The sequence below is a fragment of the Acanthaster planci genome, linkage group LG13 (assembly GCF_054643075.1).
Source record: "Acanthaster planci isolate LZ-2023a linkage group LG13, COTS_SCS, whole genome shotgun sequence".
In the NCBI taxonomy this organism is placed as follows: domain Eukaryota; kingdom Metazoa; phylum Echinodermata; class Asteroidea; order Valvatida; family Acanthasteridae; genus Acanthaster; species Acanthaster planci.
The window spans coordinates 807,070-820,868 of NC_141789.1; the positions used below are offsets into that span (position 1 = coordinate 807,070).

The following is a 13,799-nucleotide window of genomic DNA, read 5'->3' on the forward strand; positions in this document are numbered from 1 at the left end:
TTAGTGAGAGCCAGTGTTATATTCACAAACTCGGATATAATAATTGGTGGCGCTGTTTATATCCATCGTTGTATATTTAGCTGGTCCGCGCCTGCACGTACGTACGTACGTACGTACGTACGTAAACGCGTCGATACTACCGTCGCGTCCTCAGGATAGGAGGACGGTCATGTGGAAATCTGTCCTAATCGGCCATTTAAGAGGTCCTCTGGGAACATAACTCCTATCAAAGTCTCCTTAAACCACATTCATCATGTATGGCCAAGATGATGGTAAATAAGATATTATTTTGCTTGACAAACTTGAACTAATTTGCTTACATGGTTGTCTCTATTTTGATGACAAAATGGCTTCCTGACGATGAAATGTGAAAATGTGATTTCACAAAGTAACATCTGCACAAAACTTAGAATGACCTAAGCCTAAGGTAAAGCCAAAAATACTACGAAAGTTTGTCAGCTTTCGTTACAAGGATTGGTAATATAACGTTAGGCCTAGCTCAATTTTTTTGGTGCGCTTGGGCGGAAACAGGTTTTTTTAGGACATGCAGAAACTCGAATGTCTGACAAGTGAGACTGAGACCCTAGGCCTACTGGGTGTCTTCCTCCGAACATGCCAAATTGTTGTATTTCTGCGTGCGAGCTCATTAATATTTTGTAATCCCACTGGGTTTTTACAATAAGACATGCTGTAATCAGGAGGGATCATAGAAACATTCCCGAATTTGGGACTGATAGTTTCCAGTATCAGTATCAGAAAAAGCCTCAAATTGTGGGCCTACAGTGTATTTAGTATTTTGGATTAGAGGTGGGCATCTACATTCAGAAATGAGTTTTACTGCTGTTTTGGGGTATCTTCCTTGAAATAAAAAAAGATTTTTGTGGCTAACCCCCAAGAAATTGAAACGAAAAGTGATCTCCTGGCTGTAATCTTGAATTTTCAGTAAAAAACGGAGACCAACGTCTTCACGAGAGTCAACAGGTGGCGCTATTTCGGTCCGATTTTGCGCTGTTTCCTATTGGTGCATATTTGGTGTAGTGCAACCTACTGAGACCCTTTTTCTACATGCATGACATGCCATGTCTATCATGTCTACGGCCCAGAATAATTTAATAATATGGCGAGAAGTGTGGGGTTTGCAGTAGGCATAGGGCCCGTTAACTGTACAGCAGTAGCTGAAGTACTTGGTACATGTAGCATAACCAGAGAACAGCCATGACAGTGCAAAGCTTAATATTAATTCACTCATTGCTACTCTACTGACTGCAGGCCTACTTGGACTCAATTTAAAATTGATTTATTTGCAGTCTCTTTTGACATGTTTGGGGAGGACAGTTTCTACAAGTTATAGGCCTTGTCTTAAACTACCCCCAGAAATATAGGGTCCGACGTCTGCCCTGCTCGTGGGAGTGGGGCAGATGTCTAACCCCACAGTTCAGGGGGTAGTCTTAAACATGTGAAATGGTGAAATAAACTTTGAAACAAGACTGAACATGGGGCCTATTTTCATTGTAAGATAGTGATTCCATTAATGCTGTCCGTCACTCTCACACTTGACAATTATGCCATGGCGCTACTACTAAAAATAGTACTAGCTACGTACTACTATTCATGATGTTGCCACTGCTTAGGAAGGTTTTCAGGTATGTTTAAAAGGCACAGACGCGACATGTTACGGATTAGCTGTTATGGCCTTATTTATGTACCAAAATGTTTGCTGTTTAGTACCTTGGATACCAGTTTCCCTACATTGTACACGTACCTTGGATTGGGTGTCTGTGTGTCTACATTGTGTACATGTGTTTGAAGTGGCGCGAATTTACGTTGGTTGCAAGACAACCATCGGCAAAACTTCAATTAAGATTGTCATTGATTTTTTTGGGGGGGGGAGAATGAGTCGGTAAAAATAAAGGAGGGGGGACTTGTGCCCGGTGCAGCCTTTGAATCCACCACGGCAATGCTCTGTCTCTTTAGTCTAACACTTTTGAAATTGGCTCTTCTCATTTCAGAACCGTATGAAGAGGATGATTCGGATGAGATCACGCAAGATCTCTGGCAAGAAGCCTGCTGGATTGTCATCAGCTCCTACTTCGATGAGAAGGGTCTGGTCCGACAACAGCTCGACTCGTTTGATGAGTTCATCCAGATGTCTGTCCAGCGAATCGTGGAGGATGCCCCAGCCGTTGACCTACAGGCAGAGGCTCAACACACATCCACAGAGATGGAGATTCCTGTAAGAACATCATTCTAAAAAGGGGGGGGGGGAGAACAAAAGACTCAAAACTAGAATGCATGGGTAGGTACCACCTGTGGTTTAGGGTCATATGTTTATTTTTTGGAAGATGTGGCTTGCAAAATAGCCTGCATGTCCTTGGAAAATAAAATTGGATTATCGTACATGTATGTCAGATATATATGAATATAGACGTTATACTTAGAATTGCACATGAATTGTCTAATTGCGGTTGCATTTTCTTTTTTGCATAGACGCGTTACTTGTTGAAGTTTGAGCAGATCTATCTCTCCAAGCCCACACATTGGGAGAAGGATGGCTCGCCAAGTCCAATGATGCCCAATGAAGCTCGACTCCGTAATCTCACGTAAGTCCTGATTTGTTAGGCAGGGTTAAAGACAAAGCACTTATTGGGTGTGAGAGTCACAAGAAATCTCCTTTTGAACAAGTCACCTGTTTTTCAAGCTGTTCTGACAGTGCCCACTTTTATTTTCATAGTTACTCAGCCCCACTGTATGTAGACATCATGAAGACAGTGATCCAAGATGGTGAAGAAACATCAGAGACTCAGCATCTTAAGACATTCATTGGCAAGATTCCCATCATGCTTCGCTCCACGTATTGCTTGCTTAGCGGCCTGACTGATCGTGATCTTACAGGTGAGCTCACAGTCACTCCGAACAGATTTGTCAAATTTAAGGAAGGTTTACTTGCTGCTGTCTCAAAAAAAGACGTCTGTTGACAGATGGAAACAGAAACATGCAAGATAGAAATCCCAAAGAGGAAGCATAATGTATCAATCATTCAAAGATGGAAGCTGGTAAAAAATTATCAATTTTGGAAGTGGTCCCTCAGTTACTTGTTCCTAGTGAAAAATATTGCTGATTTTTTACGTTGTCCAGAGTTGTCGTTATTTCAGCAATAAGTACGCTAACCGTTTATTGCTATGGTCTTGGCTTTGGTCAGAGTTGAATGAGTGTCCCTTGGATCCTGGTGGCTACTTCATCATCAATGGCTCAGAGAAGGTGCTGATTGCTCAAGAGAAGATGGCCACTAACTCGGTCTACGTCTTCTGCAAGAAAGACACCAAGTATGCCTTCACTGCTGAGTGTCGGTCCTGCTTGGAGAACTCCTCTCGTCCTACTAGTACTATCTGGGTGCATCTTATGGCCAAAGGAGGGCAGGTAGGCTGTCTTTCATCAGTATCCTGTTTTGAGAAGCACAAATTAGGAAGTTTGGGATCAGGATGCAGTTGCTCTCTTGTTTATTCACATCATTTTATTATGGATCTCAGTTTTTGAGATTTTGCATTCTGTTTCTGACCTCCAGGGCTCCAGGAAGAGTGCCATTGGTCAGCGCATTGCAGCCATTTTGCCCTATATTCGCCTGGAGATTCCCATCATGATTGTCTTCAGAGCCCTAGGGTTTGTCGCCGACAGGGACATCCTAGAACACATCATCTATGACTTTGACGATCCTGAAATGATGGAGATAGTAAGGAAAATGTCGTACTTGTTGCCTTTGACCTTGACTGTGTATTTCTTGCCCTGACCTGTCCTCAGATCCTATGAAGCATTTAGATTAATTGCTTTGTAATGGCTTCTACTATTCTCCCAGCTAATCTACTTGAGTCTCAAATTCCTGAGAAGTATATTTAGAGCTATGTCACGCCTGTTCTTCCTGTTTGGCTATTGAATCATCTTTATGCACCCAGGTGAAACCTTCCTTGGATGAGGCATTTGTCATCCAGGAACAGAGTGTCGCATTGAATTTCATCGGTGCTCGTGGAGCAAAGCCAGGTGTCACCAAGGAGAAGAGAATCAAATATGCACGGGAGATCCTACAGAAAGAGATGTTGCCACATGTAGGCGTCAGTGATTTCTGTGAAACAAAGAAGGCTTACTTCCTTGGGTAAGAGAACTAAAGAATGGATGTTGATAAGGACATGATAACTCGTAATGTTCTCTTTAAATCCTTCAAGCTTATTTAGAATCATTAAAATTGTTCAAAGTGGATTGAAATATTTTACAATCAGAAAGTGTAATGATACTACTTCTCTAAGTTGTTGGAATTCTTTTGGAACTTTGCAGGTACTGTGTTCACAGACTGCTCCTTGCGGCATTGGGTCGCAGAGAAGTGGATGATCGTGATCACTATGGCAACAAACGGTTGGATCTAGCTGGACCCTTACTGGCCTTCCTCTTCAGAAACCTCTTCAAGAATCTCTTGAAGGAGGTTCGGATGTACGCTCAGAAGTTCATCGATAAGGGCAAGGTCAGCTACAGCCCACACCCCTTCCAAATAAAATGTTCCTTTTAACAGTTAAATTGGACATTGGAGGCTTTTTAGCTAAAACCTTTCTTACAGCAGCCCAAGGTGAATCGGTAGAAAATCCACAGAAATTCTCTACCGTCACACTTGGCATTGCCACTTAATCAAAATTACACATGAGAGCTTGAACACCCACTTAAACACCCCTCAGCAAGTTGTGCTAATTGATTTTTCTGTGCAGGATTTCAGTATGGAGTTAGCCATCAAGACCAGAATCATTTCTGATGGCTTAAAGTATTCACTAGCCACAGGGAACTGGGGTGACCAGAAGAAAGCTCATGCTGCCAGGGCTGGGGTCTCTCAGGTAAAACTTCCGTTCATTGGACTCTAGTATTCCAAACAGGGCATTATTAACTTGTTCTCTTATACAACTCCCAGGATGTGCTGGTGATGTGTTTGATATGTAGAAGTGAGGCAGTTTATGTCTTCTTATTGTGGTTAATTTTTTTCCCTCCGGATGTATCAATTTTTTTTTCTGCAACTCTCCAATCAATTAATTATTGATTACTTGTGGTCATTGTCATGTTGTCATGGTTTAGGAATGCAGCTAGCTGTAAGTGAACACAAAGTGTTCTTAACAGTTTGATTTATATGAAATCCATGAATTGGATTGAAAGTTAGGATCTGTTTTTTTTGTTGTTGCTTCTGTACAGGTATTGAACAGACTGACATTCGTGTCCACGTTGTCCCATCTTCGTAGACTCAATTCCCCTGTGGGCAGGGACGGCAAACTGGCCAGACCTCGTCAGTTACACAACACACTGTGGGGCATGATCTGCCCCGCTGAAACACCAGAGGTTAGTGGTCAGTGGTTACTCGCATCATGTGACTGTTTGTTTGCTTTTTGAGGGGCATTTTATGAATCTTGTCGGGGCATTTTTGCAAGATTATTGTCTCAGTTACTCTCAGTCCTTGCCGACTCTTTTATGTTGTATTTTCATAGCTGCATTTCTTTTTTCAATAAAAATTTCGTTGGAAGTCCAGAGTTGAATTCAATATCCAAGTCTCCTTTTGGAAACCAACATACTTACCACTACATTTGGATTGTGTTGTGTCTAGGGTCACGCTGTGGGTCTTGTCAAGAATCTTGCTCTGATGGCCTACATCTCAGTAGGTTCCCAACCTAGTCCCATCCTGGAGTTTCTTGAGGAATGGAGTATGGAGAACCTGGAAGAGATTGCCCCGTCGGCCATCAACGAGTATGTTAACATACCATTCTAATAAATAGATCCAATGCAATCCTTCAAATGAGACAAACCCACCGAAATGAAGCACCAGAGTCTCCAATCAAATTTTTCCCAGTCAGAGATACAGCCTTAGGGGTCTCCGGATATGAGGAGGCTTAACATGGTTTGGGTGTAACCTCCTCATGGTTGTATTGCTTAGAAAGCCTGGCCAGAGAGTGTGTTGCTGGAGAAGTTTTGATAGTTCTTACGTCTTTGTGGCATTAGACAGAATGTTCAAGAACATAAATGAGGAATGTGTAGTTTGGTGAGATTTGAAAGCTGTAACCTTTGATTCAATCCCTTGTTGATCAATCCAGAGCGACCAAGATCTTTGTGAATGGCTGCTGGGTAGGCATTCATCGTGAGCCTGAGCAGCTCATGAACACCTTACGCAAACTACGTCGTCAGATGGACATCATCGTCTCCGAGGTGTCCATGGTACGTGACATTCGGGAGAGAGAGATCCGAATCTACACGGATGCCGGCCGCATCTGTCGGCCATTGCTCATCGTGGAGAACCAGAAACTTCTACTGAAGAGAAAACACATTGACATGTTGAAAGAACGGGAGTACAATAACTACAGGTAGGGGTCTGTTCATGAACCAATAAGCCTTTTGCAAGTTAAATTTGAATAAAATCTGGTACACTGTGTTATCTCAGGGCACATAGATATAACCATTTGAATTTCCTAGACTAAAGACATTGTTGCTACACCTCGTGATTCAAGGCAAGCTTTTGCATGGCGACCAAGATTAATGACACCTCCTGTCCTCAGTTAGCCTTAAATAACATACCTCACGATTTGTCTCATCAGTTGGCAGGACCTTGTTGCCAGCGGTGTTGTAGAGTATATCGACACCAATGAGGAAGAGACCATCATGTTGGCAATGACCCCTGATGACCTTCACGAGAAGGATGTCATGTACTGCTCTACATACACCCACTGTGAGATTCATCCGTCCATGATCCTGGGTGTCTGTGCATCCATCATTCCTTTTCCTGATCACAACCAGGTATTATAGATCTTCCATCTCTTACCATCTTTCAGCCCAACAGCTTGATGCATGTCAAGACTGTATAAGGAAATTCTGCCATTTTGTGGGGCAATTGCATTGAGATTTTTGTATATCGCTGTCTGTTAAACCTTCTCATATCTTGTCAAAATGAAAAAATCAATGGCATTACATTAGCTTGCAATAGCTGGGACAGGTTTTTATGTTTATGTCTAGCATTGATAAGCAGATCGTTTTTCTGTTAAGTATAACAAACTCAATACACACCTGTCTTCTCTATCACCAGTCACCCCGTAACACCTACCAGTCAGCTATGGGTAAGCAAGCCATGGGCGTCTACATCACCAACTATCACGTTCGCATGGATACCCTTGCCCACGTGCTGTACTACCCCCAGAAACCTCTGACCACCACACGGTCCATGGAGTACCTCCGATTCAGAGAGCTGCCTGCTGGTATTAATTCCATAGTGGCTATTGCCTCCTACACGGGCTACAACCAGGAAGATTCTGTCATCTTGAACTCAGGAGCTGTCGATAGAGGCTTCTTCAGGTCAGTGATTGAAACCTCGAGAAGCTTTTTCTGAAGAATTTTTTTCCAAAACCTGTTTCTTATAGGCTTTGTTTGCTCAGTGCTTTCAGGTCTATTCAGATGGAATTTGAATCCTATGACGAAAAATAAGGTACGTATTCTGAAGGATTCTATGCACTTAACAGCAATTTACAACTGGAAGGTAGCCACTTTTACCTTAAAATTGCTTTGTCCGTCAGGTCAGTCTTCTACCGGTCATACAAGGACTCAGAGTCCAAGAAGATGGACCAGGAAGAGATTTTTGAGAAGCCAAATCGAGAATTTTGCAGAGGTAATTCCACTGTAGAATGTATTTTGGTGTAGAGAAAAAAGCCAGTTTGGATTTCTGTTCAGTCAAGATTCACATGAAATTAGAGGCTCTTGCAAGTTCATTCTCAAGACTTTGGTTCAAGTTTGTGGTAGTAAAATGATAGTATCGCTCTGTTTTTGCTCTTCTTTCCTCCAGGGATGCGAACAGCGGTCTATGAAAAGTTGGAGGACGATGGCATCATTCCTCCTGGCACTCGTGTGTCTGGAGATGATGTCCTCATCGGCAAAACAATAACAGAACCTGAGGATGATGATGAGGTACCAGAGTAGGGTTCTTTTGCAACATTCTTTGTCTCTCTTGGTCTTTGACATTTTGCTGTCTCGTTTGGACTTCTTGTACTGTGACGTTCCTAGAAATTGTACAGCGACTGTTTAATCATTAAATAGTGTATGCTGTGGTTCGGTGATCTAAGGTCTGGAAATGCTTTTGTAGTGGACTGATATTTATGACACTTTGCTTGTGTCCTACAGCTGGAGGGTACCAGTCGACGGTATACCAAGCGAGACTGTAGCACATTCATGCGACGCTCAGAGACTGGTATCATTGATCAGGTCATGATTAGCATCAACCAGGAAGGCTACAAGTTTTGTAAGATCAAGGTGAGAAATGGCAGCATTGGTGTGACAAGAACTCTGACACATCGCCCATCAGTTTCTTGTTGGAGTCTCATCAAATCATTTATTTCAGAAGCTTGCATTGGATGACTCTGAATTTGCTGGTGGTTTTGTTGAATCTGTCGGCAGGTTCGGTCGGTGCGTATTCCCCAGATCGGCGACAAGTTTGCCAGCAGACATGGGCAGAAGGGTACTTGTGGAATGAAGTACAGACCAGAGGTAGGGCTGATTCTCTAACGTTGCTCATTTCCTTTAACATCGAGAGTAATATTCAGCATTGAACAAGCCTCCTTTGTGGTTATTCAATAGTCTCAGAGGAGTTTGGCTTTGTTATAAAACCAGTGAAGGCATGTAGTTTACTCTCAGCTCTTAAAGAGACATCTAGTGGAGACGTTTGTTGTAACAGTTCCTCATGTTCTTTTCCACCTGTTTAGGACATGCCATTTACCTGTGAGGGCATCAATCCAGACATCATCATCAACCCTCACGCCATCCCTAGCCGTATGACCATCGGTCACTTGATTGAATGCCTCCAGGGTAAAGTATCGGCCAACAAGGGGGAGATTGGTGATGCAACGCCGTTCAACGACTCAGTCAACGTACAGAAGATCTCGGATCTGCTGCATGAGTATGGATACCATCAGAGAGGCAATGAGGTAGGAATAAAACTTGGCCGTATTGGATCTTGAGCAAATGATAAGTGAAGACATCAAAATATGTTTTAAAAATAGAATCAGTTATCCTCTAATCTCAAAATATGATACCTTCCATGTGAATTTAATCACACACTAAATCTTTCAGAGCATTCAAAGTCCTTGATTGTTCTTTATACTGACATAGAGTCTTCAATCCTATTTGTTGTCTTTTGCAGGTGCTTTATTGTGGTTTCACTGGCCGCAAGATTGGTGTTCAGGTATTCCTGGGTCCAACCTACTACCAACGTCTCAAGCATATGGTAGATGACAAGATTCACTCCAGAGCTCGTGGACCTGTGCAGATCTTGAACAGACAGCCCATGGAGGGCAGATCGCGGTAAAGTTGGCATCCTTCACCTTCTCAGTGTACTTCTTAACCCTAACCCCCCCCCCGGTCCTGTTTGTTAGGGACCCTCCTCAATCCTCCAGAATCATCCAATTTGGGGGGTAACAAAATTGGATTCTCCCTCAAGCCTACAAAGTCCTCCAAAATTTCTTGAAAATGTTACATGGAGGTGAGCCTACTGCCTCAATCCTTCGAAATTCTCTGGCAATTCCTGCCATTATGTTGAGGCAGTGCGAATGGCATTCTTGAGCAGTGCGGTTGATTAAAAAGAAATATGGGGCTGAATTTATGCATGACTGAGCAAGAACAACACAACGTCCAGCCCACAACCTTCACTCATGGAATCCTTCACAATCAGCCATACACTTTAACTATTCACCCTCAATCCTCCAAAATCCTCTGAAACCGCCCGAAGGATTTTAGAGGAGTGACGAGGGTTAGGGTTAAAAGAGTATACACAGGAGAAAGTTTTCAATGTCAATTTAAGCCCTGCCTTTAACGTAAATGGTTTTTCAACCTATCATTGTTGACTTGATTGTGTACTCTCATCATTTAATCTCAGTGATGGTGGTCTTCGCTTCGGCGAGATGGAACGTGATTGTCAGATCTCTCACGGCTCAGCCCAGTTCCTGAGGGAGAGACTGTTCGAGGTATCTGATCCTTATCGAGTTCATGTCTGCAACCTGTGTGGACTCATTGCTATTGCAAACTTGAGGAACAACACGTTTGAGTGCCGTGGCTGCAAGAATAAAACTCAGGTACAGAAATCACACTTTCTCCCTCCAGTTGGAACAAGAGAGGGCGTGTTTTTACAGGGAAGTGAATATCTTTTGGTGGGAAATTACTGCACGAACCTGCAGGTGTGTGTTTGGCACAGGGCATGCCTTGATAACGTTCAACTATTACACATTAGAATGAAGACTACATGTTTCGCCAGGCGAATTGATGTGTGCGCGTGCACAAGCCTGGTCGAAATTTTCCCACCAGCCTGTCTGTCCTCCTCTTTACCACGGAAAAGGGTGAACTTCGACTCAGGGTGGATTCAACTCCAAAAACAGACAGGATTCTGAAGAACTTGTGTCTCCTTCAAGAGTATTTTTGATGTAAACGTGCCAAAATGTTTTTCATTTCCAAGTTACGTTATCTTTGCAAAATATTGAATAATTGGACCCTTTCCAAGGACTTCTCAGTGTTTCTCCAGGAAGATAGTGAACCCTCTTACATCTTTTCCTGTTGCAGATATCTCAGATTCGTTTGCCCTATGCCTGCAAGCTCCTCTTCCAGGAGTTGATGGCCATGAGCATTGCACCACGGATGATGGTCATGCCGGAGGGAAAAGCCTGAGGAAGATTTCTATGGAAAGTGGAAATCCTATGGGAACGATGCCAATAGAACATCAGCTTTTCCCAATTTGGCCAAGTTTATGGAACAGACACGGAAGTTTTCTTCATCAGCTGTGATCTTGACAGTTCAATAACCAAGATCTTGAGCAACCTTTGGTTTTGCTTGACCACCTTGTTGGTTGCTAGTGTGGAAGAGTGACTGATGAAGAATTTCCAACTCAAAGACTTCAGAAAGGAAGTAGTGAGAACTCCAGCATAGTGTGACAAACTGATTGATGCAAATGTTGTAGAAATGTACCCCTCAAAACGTGGGTCACTCTTGGCAAATGTCGATAATAATTAACACATTTGTTTTCACATTTTTAGTGAAGCACATAATCTGTCACACTAAACATAAAATATTTGCCAACAATCCACATTAACTTTAACAAGGCAAAAGAGTGATTACAGTGCCAAGGATTTGTTTTAATAATTCCAATGTCCAGAACAGGTGTTTAAATGGTACCAAATGGTACCTAAAAGTGATACATGTATTGTGAAAAGGATTATGGACGGATGGTGTATTATTGCTAACAGTTTGCATCCACTTCAGAAACACAATTACACTTGCATAGCATACAGAGTTCAGGCCCAACAAAATAATAGTTGTGCTTCCTATTACATGGGAAAAAAATAGGTTGGGTATTAAAGTGGGTAGTATCTTTGTTTTTCTTCTAAAGTTTTTGGGTCAAAAATTTTAGGGTGGCAATTTTTTTTCGTTTTTAATTACAAAGTGATTTTGATGGGCTGCGGTGTATTCCACACTGTTTACACACAAGACTTGTGCTTCAAGCCGCACGGATATGTATCACTTTACGCACATACTGTACATGTGCGTGCACGGTTGAGTAGCGTGTGTTATGTGTATGGAACTCTCCACTACTGTTCAGTGTCCGAACGAGGATGTGCAAAGTTGACCTGGCTGTCGCGTCGAAAGAAAAAGAAAAATTGGTGCTTAATGAGGAAAATCCGGCCTGTCGATGGCAAAACAGTGGAAAATAAATTTTGGCATGCTCAACAAAAAAGTGGAGATTATAAGCATGAGGGTTGGCAATAGTAGTTTTTATTTTTATTTGTTTTTTCAATAACAAGATTTGGGGGTCGGCAGAATTTGTTAGGTTGGGGTGAGTAACTGGAAGCAAAACTATTATTTTGTTTGGCCTCGTCATGTTATTTTGTAATAAAAACACATTGGAAAGGAAATGCTGTTTAAAATTGCTAAACCTTTATAAAGTTTCCTGCCTATCAAAGAAAGACCTTGGAGAATTCATTTAAGTTCATTGGAAGCTTTTGCCATGTTATCAAGTGTAGGCATACGCTGTTGTGAAAGTAATTTTGTTTTGAACACACATGCATTCGCCTTGGTTTTTGACAGAAAAAGTATCATGGAAGCAAGTTGAACAAACAACTTTCCTTTCCTGACAGGATTCTGTACATAAAAGCTGAAGTACACACTGTAAATATTACATTACTGAACAATTTTTTGAATAAACTATCAGCTTTGCTGCTGGTTAATTAAGAGTATGAAGTTGATGTCAAATGGCAGTTTTTTTAAGGTTGAATTTGTGATAGGAAATGCAGCCTTAAATAGCCACAGACATCCAGAGCGGGATGGTTACATGGACAGTCTATTAAAGGGTGGCTGAACAAAATGTACATGTGAAAGGAGAATTTGTTGTTTTTGCAAATTCTCGAACACTTAACCCATTTTGTAGGTGACACAGTATTAAAAACAGTGGCAAAAGCTCGAAATATGTGTAGAGACAGCAACTAAAGTCCACTGAGGAATAACATGTATTTTGTAAAACTGACACCAGTGTTCCAGCTTCACCCCAAATCCATCAAAGAAACTAAATATCAGAAACAACAAACTTTTAAATTCCATTTAACTCAACCTTTGAACCTTACAATTAATTAACTTGGGTCACCATCAGGTTAGGCAACCCATAACACACACAGTTAAACCAATGCCTGTTAATTAACTCCAACTCTTCACCGCCAGCCAACTGTTCTTTACTTGTTACACTAGTCAGTGACCCTTGACCCTTCACCTCTGCCACCTGACTTTCCTTTTTATCCTCTTTCTTGCCTTTGGTCTTTGCACTCTTACCCTCTTCACCTTTGACCTTTGCACTCTTGCCCCCTTCGTCGCCTTTGGCCTTGGCATTCTTGGACTTGTCTCCTTTGCTGTCACTGCCGTTGGCTTTCTGAGGCTGCGATGCCACACTGTTCTTGCCGTCATTCTTGTCATCCGCCCCCTCGCCTTCCTCTTCCTCCTCCCCCTCCTGCTTCCAGGTCGGAATGAACATCCGACGGACCGTTTGACCGGTTGTCCTTCCAATCTCCAACAGAGCTATCATTGAATGAGAAGACAGATTAAGAGAATAGAATACTGCAGAACTGAGATGCTTACTCTACCAAACACAGCACAGGCGCTTTCTTAATCTAGTGGAATGCATGTGCGAAATTTGTCACCACAAAGTCAGTTGAGTACCCAGCCGATCATTCATCTCAACCCTGACACCTTGACCCACCCCTCCTCACCCCTTCTATGCTGCCCCAGAGTACCCAGCCGATCATTCATCTCAACCCTGACACCTTGACCCACCCCTCCTCACCCCTCCTATGCTGCCCCAGAGTACCCAGCCGATCATTCATCTCAACCCTGACACCTTGACCCACCCCTCCTCATCCCTCCTATGCTGCCCCAGAGTACCCAGCCGATCATTCATCTTTACCCTGACACCTTGACCCACCCCTCCTCACCCCTCCTATGCTGCCCCAGAGCACCCAGCCGATCATTCATCTTTACCCTGACACCTTGACCCACCCCTCCTCATCCCTCCTATGCTGCCCCAGAGTACCCAGCCTATCATTCATCTTTACCCTGACACCTTGACCCACCCCTCCTCACCCCTCCTATGCTGCCCCAGAGCACCCAGCCGATCATTCATCTTTACCCTGACACCTTGACCCACCCCTCCTCACCCCTCCTATGCTGCCCCAGAGTACCCAGCCTATCATTCATCTTTACCCTGACACCTTGACCCACCCCTC

General features: G+C 42.9%; 2 protein-coding genes across 11 annotated transcripts in view; one reads left to right on the forward strand and one right to left on the reverse strand.

The window, feature by feature from the left end:
- Window positions 1-105: 105 nt before the first annotated feature.
- On the forward strand, window positions 106-12,270 carry polr2b (RNA polymerase II subunit B). The gene is made up of 22 exons (XM_022235953.2): window positions 106-272; window positions 2,010-2,233; window positions 2,488-2,600; window positions 2,732-2,892; window positions 3,200-3,417; window positions 3,563-3,727; window positions 3,948-4,144; window positions 4,324-4,507; window positions 4,746-4,868; window positions 5,218-5,361; window positions 5,624-5,763; window positions 6,108-6,374; window positions 6,606-6,804; window positions 7,091-7,356; window positions 7,575-7,666; window positions 7,841-7,962; window positions 8,176-8,304; window positions 8,449-8,538; window positions 8,754-8,975; window positions 9,191-9,351; window positions 9,923-10,118; window positions 10,600-12,270. Exons 1-22 carry the CDS (start codon window positions 254-256, stop codon window positions 10,702-10,704), a joined length of 3,537 nt encoding a protein of 1,178 aa, XP_022091645.1. The 5' UTR covers window positions 106-253; the 3' UTR covers window positions 10,705-12,270.
- The window catches only part of cfap46 (cilia and flagella associated protein 46), a 31,733-nt gene continuing 29,081 nt past the window's right edge, over window positions 11,148-13,799 (reverse strand). For all 10 annotated transcript variants that reach the window (XM_087144632.1, XM_087144630.1, XM_087144625.1 and 7 more), the window contains one exon: window positions 11,148-13,095. In XM_087144632.1, the coding sequence (XP_087000758.1) occupies window positions 12,653-13,095 (443 nt within the window). In that variant the 3' untranslated portion in view covers window positions 11,148-12,652. The remainder of the gene's footprint in view (window positions 13,096-13,799) is intronic.

Excerpts from the sequence above, each read along its gene's own strand:
- polr2b (XM_022235953.2), top strand. Across the intron at positions 8,305-8,448 it reads ACAAGTTTTGTAAGATCAAG|GTTCGGTCGGTGCGTATTCC; the intron begins GTGAGAAATGGC and ends ATCTGTCGGCAG. Across the intron at positions 8,976-9,190 it reads ACCATCAGAGAGGCAATGAG|GTGCTTTATTGTGGTTTCAC; the intron begins GTAGGAATAAAA and ends TGTCTTTTGCAG.